General features: G+C 40.8%; 1 protein-coding gene across 1 annotated transcript in view; it reads right to left on the reverse strand.

The window, feature by feature from the left end:
- Nucleotides 1–3943: 3943 nt before the first annotated feature.
- VBP1 (VHL binding protein 1) overlaps nucleotides 3944–22593 on the reverse strand; it is a 20681-nt gene continuing 2031 nt past the window's right edge. The window contains exons 2-6 of the mRNA XM_006096173.3: nucleotides 20318–20442; nucleotides 11073–11139; nucleotides 9354–9452; nucleotides 6614–6752; nucleotides 3944–4903 (exon numbers count right to left, since the gene is read on the reverse strand). Coding sequence (XP_006096235.1) covers nucleotides 4833–4903; nucleotides 6614–6752; nucleotides 9354–9452; nucleotides 11073–11139; nucleotides 20318–20442 — 501 coding nt within the window. The 3' untranslated portion in view covers nucleotides 3944–4832. The remainder of the gene's footprint in view (nucleotides 4904–6613; nucleotides 6753–9353; nucleotides 9453–11072; nucleotides 11140–20317; nucleotides 20443–22593) is intronic.

Genomic DNA, 22593 nt, shown 5'->3' on the forward strand with positions numbered 1-22593 from the left:
TGATGGGCTGCCTCCTGCACGTCCCCTACTGGGGATCGAGCCTGCAACCTTGGGCATGTGCCCTTGACCAGAATCGAACCCGGGACCCTTCAGTCCGGAGGCCGATACTCTATCCACTGAGCCAAACCAGCGAGGGCTGAAGCTTATTTATGAAGTTACATTTGAGTGGCAACCTCACAACCTCATTGAGGAGTGAGCCATGTAGCTATCTGTAGATTTCTAGGATGCACTTTCCAGAAAAAGAGAACAAGTGGGAAAGTCCTGAGATAGGAGCAAAACAAGTGCATTCCAGGAAGAGCAGAGAGACAGTTGTGCTGGAGCCGAATGCACAAGGGGAAGGATGTTAGGGGGTAAATGAAGAGATTGGAAGCCATCTTATGCAAATGAATTTAGAAACGGAGTGGGGGACTCAGACTGGGTAGCATTTTATAGACCATTTTAAGGACTGTGGCTTGCTCTAAGTGAGATGGGAGTCACTAGGAAGTTTTGAGCAAGAGACACCTGCTCTGACTTACATTGTACCAAGATCCCTCTCCTCTGGCTTTAGAGCAGTGGTCGCCAACCTTTCGGACCTCACGGACCACCAGTTGGCGACCACTGCTTTAGAGTATGAACCGAAGGCCCTGGCCAGTTTGGCTCAGTGGACAGAGTGTTGGCCTGCGAACTGAAGAGTCCCAGGTTCCATTCCCGTCCAGGGCATGAACCTGGGTTGCAGGCTCAAACCCCGACCCTGGTCCGGGCGAGTGTAGGAGGCAACCAATCGATGTCTCTCTCTCACATTGATGTTTCTCTCTCTCTCTCCCCCTACCTTCCACTCTCTCTAAAAATCAATGGAAAAATATCCTCGGGTGAGGATTAAAAAAAAAAAGTTAAAATAGAGTATGGACTGAAGGAGGGCAAAGGTGGAAGCAGGGAGCAGTCAGGAGGTGATGCCATGATCCAGGGGAGACATGTTGGTGACTTGGACCAGGGTGGTAGCTGAGTGCATGGCAACTATTACGGGCTGAATTGTGTTCCCCAAGAAGCTATGTTGAAGTCTTAACCCTTAGTACCTGTGAATGTGACTTTACTTGGAAATAGAGTCTTTGCATATGGAATTAGTTGAGATCATACTAGAGTCGGGTACATCCCTAATCCAAATGACTGGTGTCCTTATAAAAAGGGGACATTTGCCAGTGTGGCTCAGTGGTTGAGTGTCAACCTATGAACCAGGAGGTCACAATTCAATTCCCAGTCAGGGCACATGTCCAAGTTGTGGGCTCGATCCCCAGTGTGGGGCATGTAGGAGGCAGCCAATCCACGATTCTCTCTCATCATTGATGTCTCTCTCTCTCTCTCTCTCTCTCTCTCTCTCTCTCTCTCTCTCCTTCTCCCTTCCTCTCTGAAATCAATAAAAAATGTATTTTTTAAAAAAATGGTTCCTTCTCACAATTTGTAGAGTATTGATATGTAGGAAATATGGTTAATCAGCAGGCCCATCTCCTTTATGACACTGGTTGTAGTTATAAAGTATCAAAATAAAAAGTATAAACATGAGAAATATAATCAATTTTGGCCACTATTCTAGAAAGTCATTCTGTAATGACTAAATAGTCTAAAATTATGGCATCACTTGGTTTTTGAGTCAAGAAGATAAAAGCTCTCCAACCCATTGTGTAATTATAAAGCTTTGGAGACTAACTACTTGGACTTTCCAGCTGATGCCTTATTTTTACCTAACACAGACAGAAAAGCTTCCATCTGGCCCTTGAAAATATATGATTATTACTATTTTTTTTTGGCAGAGGCACTTAATAGCCAAGGGGCCTTATGTAAAAGGAACTGGAAAAGGAAATAAACCATTGTAACAACTGGGATATGATTATACAAGATTCAACTACTACAAGAGAGAGGTGTTCCAAACCCCTTTCTCCTTTCAAGGTGACCAACTGACCTTGGGTTAGCTTTCTAGCTCAGTTGCCCCTGGAAACCTGATGAAGATGGACCATCAGCTGTGGGACCAAGGGAAATTGATTCATGTAACATGCCCAGGGTAGTACCTTGTGTCCAAGTCAGGAGGGCTGTCAGTGGTCGTAAACACTTGCTGGGAGCCACAGATCTGGCTTCCCAGTGCAGTGCACCTGTTGTCCCTGGGGCCTGTCCCTGGCCAGGACATGGGGATGCTATGCACGGGGGATTTTTCCAGGAGGTAGTGGTCCCTTCGGGCTCCTAAGCCTGGGACTCCTGCACCCATCTGTGTAGTTTGTGAGGACTGCTGCCAGAATTCCCACAGAACTGTGTCTAAAGCTGCCCCCTGGCATGGTGTCTTGCCTGTTTCGTGTCCTTCAGAGTAAACTAGTGTCAGACATGGCCTATCCAGGCCCTGGGAGTTTATATGTGTAGCTGTGATGGGTGTTGTGCATGCACTTGGCAGTGTCTTCAGAGACGGCACAATCCCACATTAATACCAAATAGGCACAGGCATGGCTATCAAAAGGGTATGAGATTAGAACCAACCAAGCTAAGTAAACCTTTAAGAAATGGCTTAAGACCCATAAAGGTACCACTGAAGATTAGGGCAGAGAACAGCAAACATACAGACAAAGGAGAGTATTCATTCATTAAAGGATTGAACTTAAGTCAACACTTTTACCAAATTTAGTCATAAAGGAGCAAGGCATCATGGTACAAAGGGGGGAAATTCGGGAGCTGGATCTGACTGGCTATGCAGCTTTGGATAAGGCCATCCGTGTTTGTATGGCAGAGGGTAGGCAGTGGGAATGAACTGTGCTTTCCATCAGCCCCTGCTGTTGCTTCTGACAAAACTACTCTGTTAACCCCAGAAAATAAAATGCTACAATCGTTAACACCATAATTATATTTTTGGTAATCTAATCTCAGGGGGGGAAATCGTAAATACAAGAAAAAGCCCTATACAAAAATGTAAAGTGAATTCTTTGTTAAGTAGAGAAAACAATTTAAAGCCACCCAGATGTCTGTGAATCACAGTCTACTACATTAGACTTCTACTATAAAACTAGTATGTTAATGTAATAGCACTATATAAGTAAATTCCATGTTAAGTAAAGAATGGATAAAAATCACAGAAAAAAATATTTAAGTTATTTTTAAAAAACTATGCATAGAAAAAGAAATGGAAGACAGAATGTTAAGGGAGACTACAAGTGAAACTTAAAATCTTTTCCCTCCATTTTCTAAAACAAACCTTGGTTTTATCATGCAAAAATAATTAGATTTCAGTTACATTTCCAACATATTTGTTACCCAGTATCAAGTTTTATAGTTAATCCTTTTCCCATATCTTCTCTAGGTATATTATACTACTATTCTGATTAAGCTTGAAAATATGTCAAGTCAAGTTGGCTATGTTAATTCTGAAAATGTAAACCATTATATGAGAAATGATCTGGCTGAGGCAGAATTTAAATATCTTTCTTTTATGTAATTATCAGAGCCTAACACCATTCCTCAACATACTGGGTGTGTATATATATATATTTCTAAAAAGCTGTGTCTCTTCTTACTGCCTGGAATACCCAAAAATTCATATTTCCATTTTCATGGACTTAAACTAAGAGAGATCTGAGCAAATCATTCCAGTACTAATAGTACCAAAAACATTTTGTACCAGTATTCTTACCATAGTAAAGTTTGGGGAAAAGTAGCACTTTTAATATTGTAAGATGTTTATAAACCTCAAATTCTAAAGCATGGGAATTTAAAATTATGGAAGAAAAACTGACTCAAGGAACTTTGGTACCTTTCAGATTGAACTTCTCAATTGTTTGCGTATCTGCCATCCCTCCAAGGGGATTTTATATGTTTTTTTACAAACATCAGAAGTTCTTGAGACATGCAAGTTATATGTACAAGTAAATAAACTTTACGGGTATGTGAAAAGACCCATGTTAACTTGAGAAAGAATGACATGAAAAGGGTGTCATGCCAGTTTTAACTTCACTGTTTTAATAACACGAAATACAAGTACAAAACATTGTACAAGTAAGTATACTTTTTACTACATGGAGAGGGAATAATACATTTGTGTTTTTCCCAGAATCTGTATCACCCACTACTATTCCTATAAGGTTTTAACATGAATAAAAAAAACACACACACACACACAAAAACAAGTCGTTTCAACCGTTGTTTTTAATCTTAATATTTTTGTTCAGCTGCTTTGGAGAATTAAGAAATACAAAATCACCTTAGCCAAGAGTTTTGAGTGGGTAATTTTGTTATTTCATATTGGCTGAAATCTCCCTTATGTTGGCATTGCAAAGACACTGTGCACTGACAGAGGACAGGAAAAAGTGTTGTCTTAAGAACCCTCTTAAAACTTAAGAAGGCAAATGACCATTTCCTGCAAAGTACAGATTATAATAAATAACAGCAACAGAGGACTATAAAGCCCCACATGTACTGAAGAAAAGCAAGTCTGCAAATATTTGAGAGTAACATCATATAATAAAGAAAAAGTAAACTGTGCTTAAGTGTCCAGAATTCAGCCTCCACAGCATACATCCGTTTTCAGCCATTTCAATTAAGACTTTTCTTATAATAAACAAACAAAACAATGATGAAAGTAGCATTTACTATGTTGGAAATGCAAATAAAAAGTAAAAAATACTGCTAATTCCATAAAATATTTGGAATTAATTTTGTTTTCATAAATAAATAAAATGGTGTTGGTGTTTATCTCTTTTTAAAGTTTTAATGATCATTCTTACTGTTTAAAAAACATTCAAACTAATGTCCACTTTTAAGAATAAACTTTGGAATATTTAAAAGAACATGTTTGGAAAAATGAACCACATTTTTCATTGAGAGAATTATGCTTTGTTCTTGGCGGAATCATCTTTGTTTCTTCTTTTTACGTCCCAATTATAAACCCTGGCCATATCTGCAAGAATTGTTAAAGAAAATGCAAGTGCAATTCTAAAGATAACATTTGCAATGACTAGGTATGCACACACATTGAATCAAAGTCAGAAATCACACACACAAAATACTGGTGACAAGTAGTGTTGTGAGCCATCTTTTTTTTTTTTTTATTCGTTGTTTACAGAGAGGAAGGGAGAGGGATAGAGAGTTAGAAACAGCGATGAGAGAGAAACATCGATCAGCTGCCTCCTGCACACTCCCCACTGGGGATGTGCCCGCAACCAAGGTACATGCCCTTGACCGGAATCGAACCCGGGACCCTTGAGTCCGCAGGCCGACGCTCTATCCACTGAGCAAAACCGATCAGGGCATGAGCCATCTTGCTATAGTATCATTTGCTACGAAAATACTGGAACTAAATTCCACCAAAATTAAGTCAAGTTGTCAAATCAGCAATTGTTTAGCATATTTAATCAATTATGGTATTATATTTAACATATATGTGCTTGACACTGTCAACAGTTTTAAAGACAGCCCCTTATCCTGATATGTAATATTTAAATTAGTACAATTTAATTATCAATAATTTTACCTTTGCCCTTCCCTTTAACAGGTCACTCAATTTATTAAGCACCAAAAAAAAAAATTATTAAGCACCTACATCTTTTCCTTTCCACAAGCAGCACCTGTGTAGGCCCTCACATATCAATTACAGTGGGGCCTTGATTTACGAGTGTCCCAACTAACGAGTTTTTTTAGATACCAGCTGTCTCTCGGCCGATTTTTTGCATTGAGTTGATAGAGTAACTTGAGTTAACGAGCTCCTTAACGAGCTCGGTCTCGAAACGAATTAAACTCGTAAGTCAAGACCCCACTGTACTTCTTCCATGGATAGTGACTTTGGTGTTGTATCCACAAAGTCATCATCATACTCAAGGTCATCTAGGTTTGCTCCTATGCTATCTTCTGGGAATTATACAGGTTATTTTCTTCTCCAAAGTCTTTACATTCAAGTCACACACCATCCCCGCTCTGGGCCTCAAACAGGCCTGCCTTCCCTCACCCAAGCACTCAATGCCTGCTAGGTGCTACATACTGTGGAGAAGAGAGAGAAAGTACAGCTTCTACACTTGAAGAACTCGCAGTCTGACATGAAAAACAAATGAAGAACTATGTGCAAAGTGCTAAGTAAGCCCAGAGGAACAAAACACCCTGAGAGGGTCAGAAAATGTTCAGAAATGTTCTGATGCTTGTGCTGAAATATGAAGGATAAAAAGTAAGCCAGGTATGCCCGGCCAGTGTTGCTCAGTGGTTGGGCATCGACCCATGAACCAGGTCACGGTTCCCTTCCCGGTCAGGGGCACATGCCTGGGTGGTGGGCTCAATCCCCAGTGTGGGACGTGCAGGAGGCAGCCAATCAAAGATTCTCTATCATCACTGATGTTTCTATCTCTCTCTCCCTCTCTCTTCCTTTCTGAAATCAATAAAAACATTTTTTTAAAGTAACCCAGGTAAATAGGAGGAAATCATTCCAGGCAGGAGGAACAAAGTGAGGAAAAGCAAAGGGTGTGGCATTTGGGGGGAGGGCCAGGGCAGGAAGAGTCAGTGGCAGGAGGTAAGACTGATTGGTCTAAGAATAAGGACATTCTTCTCGTTAAAGCAATGTAAGAAAGAACATTGAAAACATCTTTACCCTTTCCTCCCTTTGTTTCTTGTTAAGAAAGGATACTGACTTCAGTGGTAGTAAACTGATCTCGAAGAAAGTCAAGGTCTTCCTCAAGAGAATCCAGGTTCTTTGTGGCAGTTGTTAAATTCTTTTCCAACAATGCCTGAGCTTCGTCGATATCATATTCAAGCATTACGTTAGCCTGAGAGGAAGAGAGAAAGTCATGAGAATTACTAAACATTCACATAGTGCTTTGTAGGTTAGAGCAGGGGCTGGGCGAAATCCAGCTGGCTGCCTTCTGTCTTAAGTTTTATTGGAACCCAGCTATTCTCCACGCACTTCTGCTTTCAAGCCAGTGTCAGAGCTGAGTAGTTGTGACAGTGACCAAGTGGTCTGCAAAACCAAAAACATTTACTCTCTGACCTTTTTTATAAGTTTATTGAGCCCTGGCCAGTTTTCTCAGTGGTTAGAGCATCAGTCCGCAGACCAAAGGGTCTCAGGTTCAATCCCTAGTCAAGGGTACATACATGGTTGCAAGTTTGACCCCGGCCCGATCAGGGTCGGAGTGTGTGCAGGAGGCAACCATTCGATGTGTCTCTCTTTCTCTCTTTTTCTCTCTCTCTCATTCTCTCTCTCTCCCTCCCTCCCTTCCATTCTCTCTAAAAATCAATGGGAAAATGGGAAAAATATCCTCAGGTGAGGATTAAAAAAAAAAAAGTTTATTGACCCCTGGGTTAGAGAATATATTTACATACATTATATCATTTACTCCTAGTAACAACCCTGGTAAGGCAAGTTATTTTCATCTTTACAGTTTAAAAAACAGGCTGAAATGTTAGGTTGCTTATGTTTGCATAGCTAGTAAGTAAATGGGAGAATTAGGGTAAAAACCATATGTTTAGATACCAAAACCTATCTTTCCATCATGACACTAAGTAGTGTTACATTTGAATCCATTTAAATAGCTGTTTCTGAGGTTAAGATACAATAATTTAAAAGTTTTCCAATACATCTATGTTTGATTCAATAAGAAAAACAGCTAGCTTTTACTGTCCCCCTTCTACCTCCAACAGATGTTAGGGGTGAAGGCAAGGTGACTGTGTCTGGGATTCTCAAGAGCTGGTGTTACTGCCGACACTTGGGGTGTGTGCACCGTGGAGGGGGAACCATACCTTTTCCAGCTCAGAACTCCTCCTATCACCTGACTTACCACCAAGCATTTCCTGAACCACTTTCCTCATCGGATAAATGGAATTGAAAAATGACTCACAGGATTACTGTTAGCATCAAATGAGACAACATGAAAGTGTTTGGCACAAAGTAGGTGCTGCAAAAATACTGAGTAACGCAATCCGTAATTAGAAAACTGCATAAAAATTCAGGTAATACATTTAAAAACACTTCATTTATGCTAGAAAGCATCAATTGTTCTTCAGGAAATACCCTGTGCCAAGAATTTCTCCTCAGTTGAGTCACTCCTCAAACGCTGCCTTATCAGCCTCCGCACCTGACACTCTAAATAGGCGTCTAGGACGGACATGCCCAAAACACAACTCCTAGTCCCCCTGCAAAACTCTTAGTGCTTTGCTGCAATATGAGTTTCCTCTTCATTGTCTTTTGACTTACGACTCCTGACCTTTGTGGCCTAAAAAACCATTGCTATTTCAGGGTTACAAAATAAGTCGTCTCGGAGTTGGCCTAAACTTTGATGGTGTCAGCACTTCGTGTAAGTATGTGATCCATGTGGAATTCATCCTAGTGTGAGATGTCAGGTGGGCTCCAGCCGTAATTCTTCCCAGAGTTCCCTGTTGTCCCAGGCTAATGTATGGAATCATCTCATCCCCGCCTGCTGATGGAATGTGGGTGGAGGGAAAGAGAAACCAAGGTGAATGACCCCTAGGATTTGAGCCGCTGGGTGAATGGCGGTTCCACTTGCAGAAGTAAAACTCAACAAATATGGCAATGATCGTATAGAATTAAGTACACAAACTCTGAAGATATTACAGTCCACAACAACCAGGAGGAGGAACTGAGGGTTAGAGAGGTGAGTTTCTGTACTAAACGGTCCACCTTTCATAGGTCTCTCTCAGGGGTGATTCCACAAAACAGCAGCAAGAGGGAGTCCTCAGTGGGGAAAGCTGGGAGCAGTACCCTTGACTTTCTGTTTTTGTATGGGAACTTGCCTGTGATAACAAGACCTATGGACGGCTAGCTAGACCAGCGGTCACCAACCGGTGGTCCACAGACCACTGGTGGTCCGTGAGGTCTGAAAGGTTGGCGACCGCTGAGCTAGACAGTCAGGAATGGCTTGGTTAGGGGACTGAGAGGAGTAATAAAGGAAACATCAAAGCAAGGTCTATGAAATCATCTAAAGCTCAAGTGTATGGTTTAAAAACTGAACTCCAACCTCAAGGTTTTTTTTTTATAATAATCTTCCCCCCCACCACCACCAAGTTTAGAGAGATCTTTCTAGAACTTATAAACTCCTATTGGGAAGGAACATTTATCTGAGGTTCAGCAGTTCCTTCCATTGCCCCGCCTTCAGTTACATATAAGAGATAAAGCAGTAGCTGAAGGGAAGTAGGGCTTGGTCAGTTGTGTTTGTTTGGGAGAGACTTGAGAAGGTTTTTGTAACAATCTTCATCGCACTCCTAATTTCAGTCAATTTCTAATATGGACCACCTGAATCCCATCCCTTCCTTCAACAGTCAAAAGGAGATAAGCATTTACGTAGCTGAAACAATACTGTTGTGCAGGGAAAACAATGTCAGCCAATGAAGCTGCGGCTATTATATTTACTTACCCCCAACCACAGACACACTTTATCGGTAGGAGGAACTGAAGCTTTGCAGTACAGGTTATCTGCCAGTAAGAATCTGGTCTCCATTGAATTGGTGGACTCCTTCAAAAAAAAAAATGACAGTACTATAAGCAGGCCAGTTTAATACCAAGGTCATAAAGGAGAGCTCACAGCTGAACCTAAGCCATTTAAACTAGTACCATCATGTACCCAGCCGGTGTGGCTCAGTAGTTGAGCATCAACCTAAGAACCAGTTGGTCACGGTTCGATTCCCAGTTAGGTTGCGGGCCTGTCCCTTGCAGGAGGCATGCAGGAGGCAGCCAATCAATGATTCTCTCTCATCATTGATGGTTCTATCTCTCCCTCTCCCTTCCTCTCTGAAATCAATAAAAATATATTTCAAAAAAATAAAAATAAAAAAACAGCACCATCATACAAACTAAGTATAGTGGTAAAAGAAATGAATGCTTGGAGCCAGATGGCTGGACATGGATTCTGGTTCAACTGCCTACTACCTGTGTAAATTTGGCATATCGCCCTAACCGGTTTGGCTCAGTGGATAGAGCATCTGTCTGCAGACTGAAAGGTCCCAGGTTCGATTCCAGTGAAGGGCATGTACCTTGGTTGCGGGCACATCCCCAGTAGGAGGTGTGCAGGAGGCAGCTGATCGATGTTTCTCTCTCATCGATGTTTCTAACTCTCTATCCCTCTCCCTTCCTTCCTCTCTGTAAAAAAATCAATAAAATATATATATTTTTAAAAAGGTCACTACAGTTAAAAACTGGCGTTACAAAACAAGTTTAAAAAAAATTTGGCATATCACTTAACCTCTGTGTCTCAGGTTCCTCATGTGTAAAATACGGATAATAGTCCTCACACCTCTGAAGGCCATCACAAGCAGAGCGCGCGTGCGAACACACACACGTGAACACTCGAACACACACACACACACACACACACACACACACACTCGTGCCTGGTACAGAGTAGGCACTACACAAGGGTTAGCTATTATTCGTATTTAATCAGTGCTTCATGCCCAACCAACCAGTTCTAAAATCTTACCAAGTTCACCGACATAAAATAATATACTGGAAATGCAGTTATTCTACCAGTCAAGTAATACATCACATATCCACACATATAACCTTTTAATACAACATCCTTATGAAATTTAATTTTTACAGATTTCTTTTAGTTAATGAGTATTGGATTAAGACTCCGAAGATTCTCAAATCCAGTTCTGCCAGTAACTAGCTATGTGACATTGGGTAAGAACTTCTCTGTAACTGTATGCTCAGCTGTGAAACGAGAATCTGAAACATAATTTCTAAGATTCTTTCCAGCTCTAGAAGTCTTGGACTCCCTCCTTATTCTCAGGGAGAACAGTAACAACAACAAAAAACCTTAGATGCTGCTACTGCAAAATAAGACGTCTTCTTTTCGTTATATAAAATAATTTCAAATTGCATTTAAGTTTTGCGAATACTACACAGAAATAAAATAATCCAAGTACGAGCCCTAGAATTAAACATGGTTTGGGGGAGGAAGCCACAAAACCACGTTTACCATGGAAGCACACTGCCTATAACATCAGTACACGTGGTCGAGAAGGCTGACTGGATCTCCCAGCACAGATCAAATACCAGTGAGCAGAGTCAAGAAAAACGCATCTCTGAAGTATCCTGATTCACTCACATTTATAAACAAAAATGCACTTACTTTCTTCTTCTGCATGTATTTCAGAATTTCTAAAGTCTGCTTAATTTCGGGAATCTGACCCTTTAGCCTGTGAATAAGAAAAGAGGTTAACCTAGGGTTTCGCAGCAAGAATAAACACCAGGACACAGTCTTACAAACTTTGCCTATTATACTGATATGTTCTTGAGGACTATTTACAAATAAAAAATATTTAAGATCTTTCATAAGGTTTATCAAAATATTTAAGACATAAATATTTACTAACATATTTAGATACGATAACAGTATTTATAGAATACCTATTGTACACAAAGCCCCAGTCTATCAAACATCACATCATTACTTAACATTTCAAGAGCAAACCAGATTCCACAGAGATGATTCAGAAGTTCCACATTTGATCAAAACTGCATTTTAAGCAGATTACTTTTAAAAATAATGTGCATTCAAATATTATATTCTGAACTCAAAACCACTGGAAACCACCAACTCCCTATCCAGGGCTGCATGTAGCTGCTCCTGGCGAGTACTCAATGCACAGACTATACATCACCGTCAGCCAAATGCCAGCCAAGTACACTGGCAGCTTCTCAGGGCTTACGCTTGTCACACTGTAAGAAATGTACAGAGAGAAAACCAAGATGGCGGCATAGGTAAACACTGGAGATTGCTGCTTAGCACAACCACTTCAAGAATACAACTAAAGCTGAAACCGGTTTGGCTCAGTGGATAGAGCGTCGGCCTGCGAACTGAAAGGTCCCGGGTTCGATTCCGGTCAAGGGCATGTACCTGAGTTGCGGGCACATCCCCAGTAGGAGATGTGCAGGAGGCAGCTGATCGATGTTTCTCTCTCATCGAAGTTTCTAACTCTCTATCTCTCTCCCTTCCTCTCTGTAAAAAATCAATAAAATATATTTAAAAAAAAAAAAGAATACAACTAAAAGATGGAACGGACATCATCCAGAACCACAGGAAGGCTGGCTGAGTGGAAATTCTACAATTAGAAGGAAAGAGAAAAGCATACCGAGACTCAGAGGAGCTGCGGTGCGGAAGTAAAGTACAGAGGTACGGAGGCACACGGGGAGAGAGCTGGTGGCTGAAGACACGGTTGTATTTTTCAATCGGTAGGGAGTCTCAAGCTCTGAGCTCCAGTTCCGGGCGAGTCTCTGGGACCCAGACTCATATGGGAGAAACTGGACTGTCTGGCATCGGTCGGAACTCGAAGGCGGCTTTCTCTCGGAGGTGCTTGCAGCGATTGCCGGGACACTGAGAAGTGGGGCCTCTGAGGGCAGCCATAGCTGCTTGCTCCGCCCTGTTGATCACCTGGGACCCCGCCCCACCGAAGCTGTGTGCTGGCTTTTGCATATGAAAGGCCTGGCCCTTTGCAATCTGAAAATTACCTAACAAACTTGTAGCTGACCTAAGGCCCCAGGCAACTTGCATTGCATCACAGCTGGCTTCTGCTGGGTAGCCTCAGGCAAAGGCTAGATTAGCACCTCCTTAGAGATCCAAGAGCCAGTGTGCCCGGTGGTCAGAGTGGGACCATCCAGACTTCACCTCCTCAGATCCATAAGGGACACACTCAGGGGGCAGACTCAGTGAGCACCAAAGCCCCATTGAAGCAAGTCTTGCCCCGGAGGGGTGTTTCCAGCACAGAAGTTCTCCCACTGCAGACACAGCTGATTCTCACAGCCAATTGGCCGGGAGGTCAATTCCTCCCAATGATACCTACAACAATCAAGGCTTAACTACAACAAGACTGTGCACAAAGACCACAAGGGGGTGCACCAAGAGTGTTCACCTCAGGTAATTGGGAAGGCTGAGCCACTGGGCCCTACAGGACACCTAGCACAGAAAGCCACTGTATCAACACAGGGAAGCATAAAAAATGCGGAGACAAAGAAACAGGACACAAATGACAGAAATGGAGGAAAGCAAACTACTGGATATAGAGTTCAAAACCACACTTTTAAGGTTTTTCAAGAACTTTCTAGAAACCACCAATAAATTTAGTAAGACCCTCAAAAAGTCTGGTGAGACCGCCAATAAATGTAGTGAGACCCTCAAGAATTCTAGTGAGACCCTCGAGGTTATGAAAAAGGACCAACTAGAAATTAAGCATATACTGACTGAAATAAAGGATATTATGCAGAGTTCCAACAGCAGACTAGAGGATCGCAAGAATCAAGTCAAAGATTTGAAATACGAAGAAGCAAAAAACACCCAACCGGAAAAGCAAAATGAAAAAAGAATCCAAAAATACGAAGATAGTGTAAGGAGCCTCTGGGACAGCTTCAAGCGTACCAACATCCGAATTATGGGGGTGCAAGAAGAAGAGAGAGAGCAAGATATTGAAAACCTATTTGAAGAAATAATGACAGAAAACTTCCCCTACCTGGTGAAAGAAATAGACTTCCAAGTCCAGGAAGCACAGAGAACCCCAAACAAAAGGAATCCAAAGAGGACCACACCAAGACACATCATAATTAAAATGCCAAGAGCAAAAGACAAAGAGAGAATCTTAAAAGCAGCAAGAGAAAGACAGTCAGTTACCCACAAGGGAGTACCCATACGACTGTCAGCTGATTTCTCAACAGAAACTATGCAGGCCAGAAGGGAGTGGCAAGAAATATTCAAAGTAATGAATGCCAAGAACCTACAACCAAGATTACTTTATCCAGCAAAGCTATAATTCAGAATTGAAGGTCAGATAAAGAGCTTCACAGATAAGGAAAAGCTAAAGAAGTTCATCACCACCAAACCAGTATTATATGAAATGCTGAAAGGTATTCTTTAAGAAGAGGAAGAAGAAAAAGGTAAAGATAAAAATTATGAACAGCAAATACACATCTATCAACAAGTGAATCTAAAAATCAAGTGAATAAAAAATCTGATGAACAGAGTAAACTGGTGAATATAATAGAACCAGGGGCAAGGAAAGGGTGTGGACTGACTATTATTGGGGGGAAAGGGGTGTGGGGGATGCGGGAAGAGACTGGACAAAAATTGTGCACCTATGGATGAGGACAGTGAGGGGGGGCGGAGGGGGGGTGGGAACCGGGTGGAGGAGAGCTATGGGGGAAAAAAGAGGAACAACTGTAATAATCTGAACAATAAAGATTTAATTTTAAAAAAAGAAATGTACAACATCACTGACTGTGTAACACACCACATTATGACACAGTATAACTTAGTGATTCTTTTAAGCTTTGGGTAATTTTTCTTGATACATGCTTTTAAGTTGATAAATGCTTTTTTAAATTATAAATGGATCATTTGTTTAAAGACAGAAATTTTAAAAAATGATGATGGGCATGATGAGTTTGATCCCATACAAAAGGTTAAGTTACATCGATAGCTACCAGCAAAACTACTAGCCTAGAACTAGATATGCACACAAAAATGCATCTAGACACAGCCTTTATACACTTTACAAAAATCATGTCAAAATGTCTCAGACCTAAATGTTAGAAACTGAGTTAAGTGTATTCATTTGTAAAATATCTAATACACACACAACATAAGTATGTTCAGATCAAGTTTTTTCCATGTAAATTATTTCTATATTTTTGTGTGTATAAATTATATGTGATACATAAATTATGATGCATATTAATGAATCAAGCAGCTGCAGCCCCAGCTAACCTAGAAACCGGATTGCCAAGGCCACTGTGCATGTCCAAGCACTACATTCCTCTCCCCACCTTTCTCCATGCCAAGAGACAGTAGCTCTCCTGAACTGTGTTCACAGTCACTGTATCCTTTTTCAAATAGCTTCATCACATACATGTGTATCGCTAAATATATGCTTTACTGGTTTCTCAGCTCAATAAAAACGATCTCATGCACTTTAGGAGGTTTACGTTTTAACCTCATTTAGTTTCCTAGGACTTGTTCATTCATTTTCACTGCTGTGTAATATCCAATTATGAATACAAAACAACTTATCTAACCTCCTGTTAATGGACAACTGGGTCAGTTCTTGGTCTTTGTTATTATTTGGACAGTGGAGATCTCTAGGTCCTGGGAGTAGGTAGGGAAGTGAAGTAGCTTCGAAAGGAAGTGAACTAAGTCTTCAATAGGGGAGTAGGCTAAGGAAGAACTCTCTGGGTGTTTTTTTTTTTCTCCTTCTGAATTGCCCTGGGTGAATCACTATACCTACCCCATAACTGTTACAGGGTAGAAAAACAGTAGAATTGGCCAAGGACAGGAGGAGCTGAGAAGATAAGTACAAGTATGTACTGGCCTCAGCAGTCTCCATTCCCCACTCCCACACCCAGGGGTGATGTCAGTGAAGAAAGCCAAGGGCAAAGGAAAAGAGAATCCCTGTAAGCCAAGTTACTTAGTTAGGGAGAGGGAGCATTTGTCTAGTGGCCACGCCCTATATTTTAACGCCAGCAGCATTCTTCCTATCTCTCCAAACCAGGATGGACTTAAATTTCTCCCACCCCCACATACATTACTGGCCAAAGTAACTAATATCCCTGAGAGAATATGAGCTGACAGGGCAAAGAAATGGTAATCTGATAAACGCAACTATAATTAAATAAAGAAAATAAACTCAACAACCTCTATCAGATGAAACAAAATTAAATACTAAAAGATAACATTATACAGTAAGTATTAAAAGTACCTCAAAGAGAAAAGACAGGATATTGGTAATATGAAGAAGAAACAAGCAGATATAGTAAGAACCAACCAAAACTATTAGTTATAGAAAATGTAATAATGGTTGAAATAAAGGACTCACAGATATCCATCTAATTGCCAAAAGACAAATGAAATACAAAGTCAGCAGAAGAGATGATAAAAAGAAATGAAAGGCAGAATTGGAAGTGTCAACATCCATATTAACAGGCAATCCCAGGAGAGAAGAAAAAAATTAACAGATGATAGAAAAAAAACTTTTAAATGGCAATCACAAAATTTCCAGTTAAAGATAAAAGGCATGGGATTCATGTATTAAAGAGATCACCACAAGAGAATTATGAAATACTACAGAAATTTTACATAGCTGAAGGTAAAGTTAAAGATAAATAACAGACTACAAAGAAATGGGGCTGAACTCTGGCATATGGAGCCCGAACAGGCCGAACAGAATTCCCCTAGGTAAGCGCCCCCCCGCCCCCATTAAGAAGCCCCACACTCGGACGGATAGGACTCCACCAGGGTACTGCAGATCCCCCTATAGAAGATAAGTAGGGTAAGAAGGTGGATAGTACAGAACTTAGATTGAGAAGATGTGCCATACTGAGTCTAAAGGAAAAAGACTCTGTATTGATCTTTTAACACATATGCTTGCTAGCAGAGAAGTTAGGTTACTCCCAGTCAGACGGAACGTTTTATACAAGTGTGTCCATGCTTTTCTGAGGAAAGAAAGGTGCCGGAAAGGTAAATGTAGAGGCATGGGAGAAGGTGGGCCCAAGGAGCCTTATCCTTAACCCCACTGCAGCCTTTCCACCCCGGGAAAGTGCAGGATTGGAAAGCTCTCCCTGGGGTGATAGATCAGGACTCAGGTAATAGCGGAAAGCGCCAATCCTACTCTTAAAATGGATACAAGAGAGCATTTGGGGTTTTTCTTTTTAATGCCTGTTTTGGATTGAGTAAATGTTTAACATATCAAAGTTAGTTCTTGACACAAAAGGGAAAACTAACAGTTTGGCTCAAAATTGGGGCTTTGTTTTGAGGTGCTGAGGCTCGGGGGTGGAGCCAATTGATGGGTAGAAATGTGAAGCTGCGGCTTTTTGGGTTGAAGTGGAAGTTGTGAATACAGAGCAGGATGTATGTTTACATATGGTCAGAATTCCATCAATATAAACCTTTTCTATAAAAACAAAAAAGGGGGAGAAGAATGTTATATGCTAAATTTTTAAAAATTACAATGCAGAGGGTGGTACAGCAGCCAAAAGGCATCGGGCCTCTTGTACAATAGCCTCTGCTGGTTTAGCCTGGTAGAAGGATACAAAAACCAGCCAAGAGTTTTACCAGATCTAGTAATGATGTGGGGAAGAGGTTGTGTTTTGTATCTTTCCAGAAGGAGCAGTGCAGCCAATTTGGGTACCAGAGCATTACGAGCGTCACCACAATGGACCCAGAGAAGCTCCTTGTCCCATCATTCCAAAGACTGAGAGTTGCCCAGATGACAGTAAAGCGGAAAAGGAAGATGACGAAGGCTACGCAAGGGACTGAGGTGCCAACATGGGGTCAGCTGACGAAGTTAACAACTGAGGCCCAGCAGATGATAGAAAAGCAAGAAGTGGAAGCTACTCCCTCAACCATGTTTCTGGCTATGTTAGCATTGGTTAGCTGCCAGTCTTGCACAGCCACATCCAAGGACTCTGAGTAAATCAGCAAAAGAAACTTTCACTTAGCAGAAACTTACTTATTGCTGTTTTGCATTGCCATTGTTTTATTATTCTTAGTAGTTTTAAAAATGTTATGTTTAAGTTTTAAAATGTTTTGGGTTTTGCATTGGCATTATTGTGTTATTGTTTTAATAGCCAGAGTTTTGTTCTTGATGCTTAAGTTTTACTTTCATTATGGTAGCTTAAAAACTTTCATTATAGTAGCATAAAAATAAAAGGGTGAGATGTGGGGAGCCACTATAGCAGGGGTGGGCAAACTTTTTGACTCGAGGGCCACAATGGGTTCTTAAACTGGACTGGAGGGCCGGAACAAAAGCATGGTGGAGTGTTTGTGTGAACTAATATAAATTCAAAGTAAACATCATTACATAAAAGGGTATGGCCTTTTTTTTTTTAGTTTTATTCATTAAAAACAGGCCGGATCTGGCCCGCGGGCCGTAGTTTGCCCACGGCTGCGCTATAGGGTTAAACCTCGGACTGACCTGTTGGCAAAGTCACAAACAAGTCCCAGCTTAGAGGGCACAGTCCTCTTAAGCATAATTAGGCTTGACCTTATGACGCTCCCTACATCTTACCTGGGAAGCTAATGGGCTGAGGAAAGTCCAGCAAGAACAAGAACAAAAACAAGTGAAACTCACAAGAACAGTGTAAACAAGTGAAATTCACAAGAACAGTGTAACTTTGGTAACCACTACCTTGTTTACCACTGACTATAAAATAAAGGCTCAGCTTGCCTCAGGATCTTTCTCTGTGGCCTCAGCCAGGCACAGGAGACTAAAGAGAGCTAGAGAGCTATGAACGCTGTCTCCGTCCACACCTTTGGGAACCCCTGGACCGCTGGGGCTGGACCCCAGCAAAGAAAGATTTGCAACATATGTAAAGAAAAAGGTTAGTATTCAGGCTACATAGAGCCATCTGCTGCAAAAACACATAGCTGACATCACAGAGGTGAGGTGAATTTCAGAAAAAAATAAAAGGGCTTGGCCGGTGTGGCTCAGTGGTTGAATAACGTCAACCTATGACCCAGGAGGTCACAGTTCAATTCCCAGTCAGGCCACATGCCCAGGTTGTGGGCTCGATCCCCAGTGGGTACATGCAGGAGGCAATCAGTCAATGATTCTCTCTCCCTCCCTTCCTCCTTCTGAAATCAATAAAAACATATTTAAAAAAATAAAGTAAAAGGGAAAAAAACTAGAAATGGCTTTGAGTTGAGCAGTGAGAGGGCAGGCAAAAAGTAGGCATCATAAGGCAGGTGCCTATACCAGCTATAGACCTGAGCCTAGACCCCTGACTTGCTCAAGAACTTGGAACAGCGCTCAAGTGGTTCAAGGCTGGTATAGATTCACAGCTCCGAGCAAAAGCAAAATCCTCTATGGATAAAGACAAGCCACAGAGGTATACATAGTTACAGGAAACTGACATACACGGTTGACCTCTGAATAGAGTTTTGAACTGTGTGGGTCCACTTATACATGGATTTTTAAAATAAATACTGTATATATACTTTCTCTTTCTTATGACTTTAACATTTTCTTTTCTCTAGCTTACTTTATTGCACAAATACAATATATAATACATATAACATACAAAACATATGCTAATCCACTATGTATCAGTAATGCTTCCAGTCAACAGTAGGCTATTAATAGTGAAATTTTTGAGGAGTCAAAGGTTATACGCAGATTTCTGACTTGGGGTGGGGGGTCGACACCCCTAACCCCTGCATTGCTCAAGGATCAAATGTAGTTATTTAAGAAGTTAAGAAAGCTATCCTCACATAGACAAATTATAATGAAGATGACCTTGAAAGTATCTAAAAACAATAATTTGTTTACATAAAAAAACAGGCTGAATATAATAACAATAAACCATATGTTGTTTACATGGAAAACCCTTAAATATAAATCATAAAAAGGTTGAAAATAAAGGGACTGAAAAAGATACACCAAGTAATATTAGCCAGAAGAAAGCTGGGGTAGCTGTAAGTATCCAACAAAACAGATTTCAACACAATCAGCATAATTTTACATAGGCTTCAATTCACCAAGATGACATAATTCTCAGATTGCATGCACCGAATAAAATAGAGTAAAAAGTTTTTTTAAAGGACAGAAATTATTTCAGGTTAAGATGGCAACAGACCAGCGCTCCCTCCTCTAACACTCAAAGAGCCAGAGAAAATCCACCTCTTTGTTGGAAGGCAGCAGAGAGCTGCTGGGGGGGAGAGGAACTACAGGGCTAAGACTCCTGCAAGGGAAGAGACTGAGAGGGAAACTGATTCCCTACAGCCACTTTTTACCAAGTAGTACATGAGGGGGATGCTTCTTTTTATAGAATTATGGCCAGCTTATTTAATAAATAAATAAATAACAACTTGAATTAAAACATCATTCATCTTGCAAATCAATAAATTAATGGGATCTAGGGCATTGAGTATCATAAAAAGGGGACAAAAATACTTATGGTCTCTTGATGGAAGAACAATAATAAACTTATGAAGCAATGTTGCCAAAAAAACACCTTAATACGATCAAGACTGTAGATCCAACTATCAATTTATAGTAAGTGGAGAAGACAAAGAAACATACTTGAAAATCCCACGATTGCTTTGAAATTTAGCACAACACACTTCTGAATAACTGGATTATAGACCTAAATGTGAATGAGAAATCAAGCTTTAAGAATAAAGCATTAAGAGAATATCTTCATGGACTTGGAAGAGACAAATATTTCTTAAACAGGATACAAAAGCACTAACCATTAAGGAAGAAGATTGCTACATAGAACTTTAATAAAAGGTATTTAGATCAGAGCTGGAATTTGGAAAAAAAAGTCAACTTTTTAAAAGTTTAAGTCATACAAGATTAACTTTTTTAAAAACTTGGAAATTTCTATGCTTACCTCCTTTTCTTTTGAGCAAGGTTGAGTTCCATAAACTTATACTTCTGGTACTGTTCATCCAATTTCTTCAGCACTGTATCCGCAGTCTCATTCCCAGGCTGTTTCATGTAGGAATCCACATCTTCCTTTAATATCAAAAATAATACATTTCAAATTTTAAGCCCGGCCAGCGTGGCTAAGTGGTTGAGCATAGATCTATGAACCAGGAGGTCACAGTTTGATTCCCTGGTCAGGGCACATGCCCAGATTGCAGGCTCGATCCCCCTTAGGGACCGTGCAGGAGGCAGCTGATCAATGATTCTCATCATTGGTGTTTCTATCTTTCCCTCTCCCTTCCTCTCTGAAATCAATAAAAATATATTTTTTTAAATTTTAGAATTCACATGCCTAATCTGACTTTTTACTTCTTTAGCTCTACAGTGGGGCCTTGACTTACGAGTTTAATTCGTTCCGTGACGGAGCTCATAACTCAAATTACTCGTATGTCAAATCATAAAGTGAACAAGTGAAACACGTGATGCTGGGCTGATGTTGTGGCGTTCACTGTGACATTCGCTGTGCCAACTAGCGGTGGGGTATCTGAAGCTGGCTCGTAACCCGAATTTTAGCTCGCAACTCAAAGCAAAAAATCGGCGAGAGACAGCTCGTATCTCGAAAAACTCGTTAGTCGGGACACTCATAAGTCAAGGCCCCACTGTATTTTTAAAACATAAAAGACAAGTGGTGTCAGCACCCTGCACATGCCTGGGTGGGCAGTGCCCGGCTACTGCTTCTTTTTGAAATGATGCCGTGCTTTGGTTGTGGCCCAAGCTGTGAAGTGTTGCTGGGTTTCTCTCCTGTGGAGCGCTGATCACTCATACAGTGGGTTTGGTGAATATTGGTTGGGGCGAGTCTTGCCTGCCTCCACTTGGTCATCTTTATATGAATCCAATGAGGTGTGGGGGGGGATTATTGTTTTGTTTGTTCGTTTTGGTCTTTCTGAAACGGTTTTTAGGTGATATTCATGAAGAGCAGTCCGTACCTAGAACTGTGCCACTAATGAGAGGAAAACCTGTCTGAGAAGGTGTGTCTTCCCAGAGCAGCCGTCCCACCCTTGGGGCCTCTGCTGGGAAAACAGAATCAAGTCTCAAACAATGCCTTCTTAACCCTTTGCACTCCGCTGTCCCCTCTCAGGGGACATCGGAATTCTAGCATATCACTCGGATGTCCCCTCTCAGGGGACATTGCAGTTTATTAGTGATTACGGGGAATTGAGTTATTTCAACGCAACTTTTTGAGACATGCATGTTTCCCTGAAGTTTTATCTTGAAATGGCACAAGAAATTAAATCAAAATATCGTAAAATTACTAAGATATATACAAGAAATGTCAGCGGGTTTTGTGTCGGATTAAACAATAAACTACATATTCCCGATGTGGGACAAAGAAAACAGGACTGCATTGTGTGTTCTAACAGGAAAACACCTGGTGGCAGGCATCAAACCACTTATTACTGTCAAACATGCACTAATCAGCCTGCAATGCATATTGGGGAGTGTTACAAAACTTATCATACTGTACAAAATTATAAACAATAAAATATTGTGTTTTTTGCAAATATACATTCCTCGATGTCACCCAATTCATATAAGTCCAATATCATTATAATACGTTACTTGGTTCCAAAATTATACTAAATAATACGAGGGTCTGTAAATGCACGTTTCCGCCGCAAAGTAGCGTTGAGTAGCTGGTAGCCAATGTCCAGAATGGTTCGGAGTGCAAAGGGTTAATTGTATCTCTAGTATTATAGACGTAGGGCAGGACTGTATCATACCTCTGTGAATGGAAAATACCTTGTACCTGCTTTATTTTTTTTTCATGCATTTACTTTTTTTTTATTAATTAAATCTTTATTGTTCAGATTATTACATTTGTTCCTCTTTTTTCCCCCCATAACTCCCCTCCACCCAGTTCCCACCCCACCCTCCTCCCTCACTCCCCACCCACTGTCCTCATCCATAGGTGTACCTGCTTTATGATACGTAGCAGTGACCGTGCTTTATCAGAGCTGTTTTTAATGACGTTATCCTAGCATGTTTTCTTTCCAGATGATGATGGAGAAGCTTAAAAAAAAAATGGTGCCAGGTACCACAACAGTAACAGAACTTTGCTGTTTTCTGGAGATTTGTTTTTTACTTTTTTTTTTATTGGAGTGTACTGGATGTCTATAATTTTGTTCAGATGACTGCAGAACCTGGAAAAGCTGTTGCTGCTATTGATGCATAACATACTGC

This window comes from Myotis lucifugus, unplaced genomic scaffold (assembly GCF_000147115.1).
Source record: "Myotis lucifugus unplaced genomic scaffold, Myoluc2.0 scaffold_169, whole genome shotgun sequence".
Classification (NCBI taxonomy): Eukaryota; Metazoa; Chordata; class Mammalia; order Chiroptera; family Vespertilionidae; genus Myotis; species Myotis lucifugus.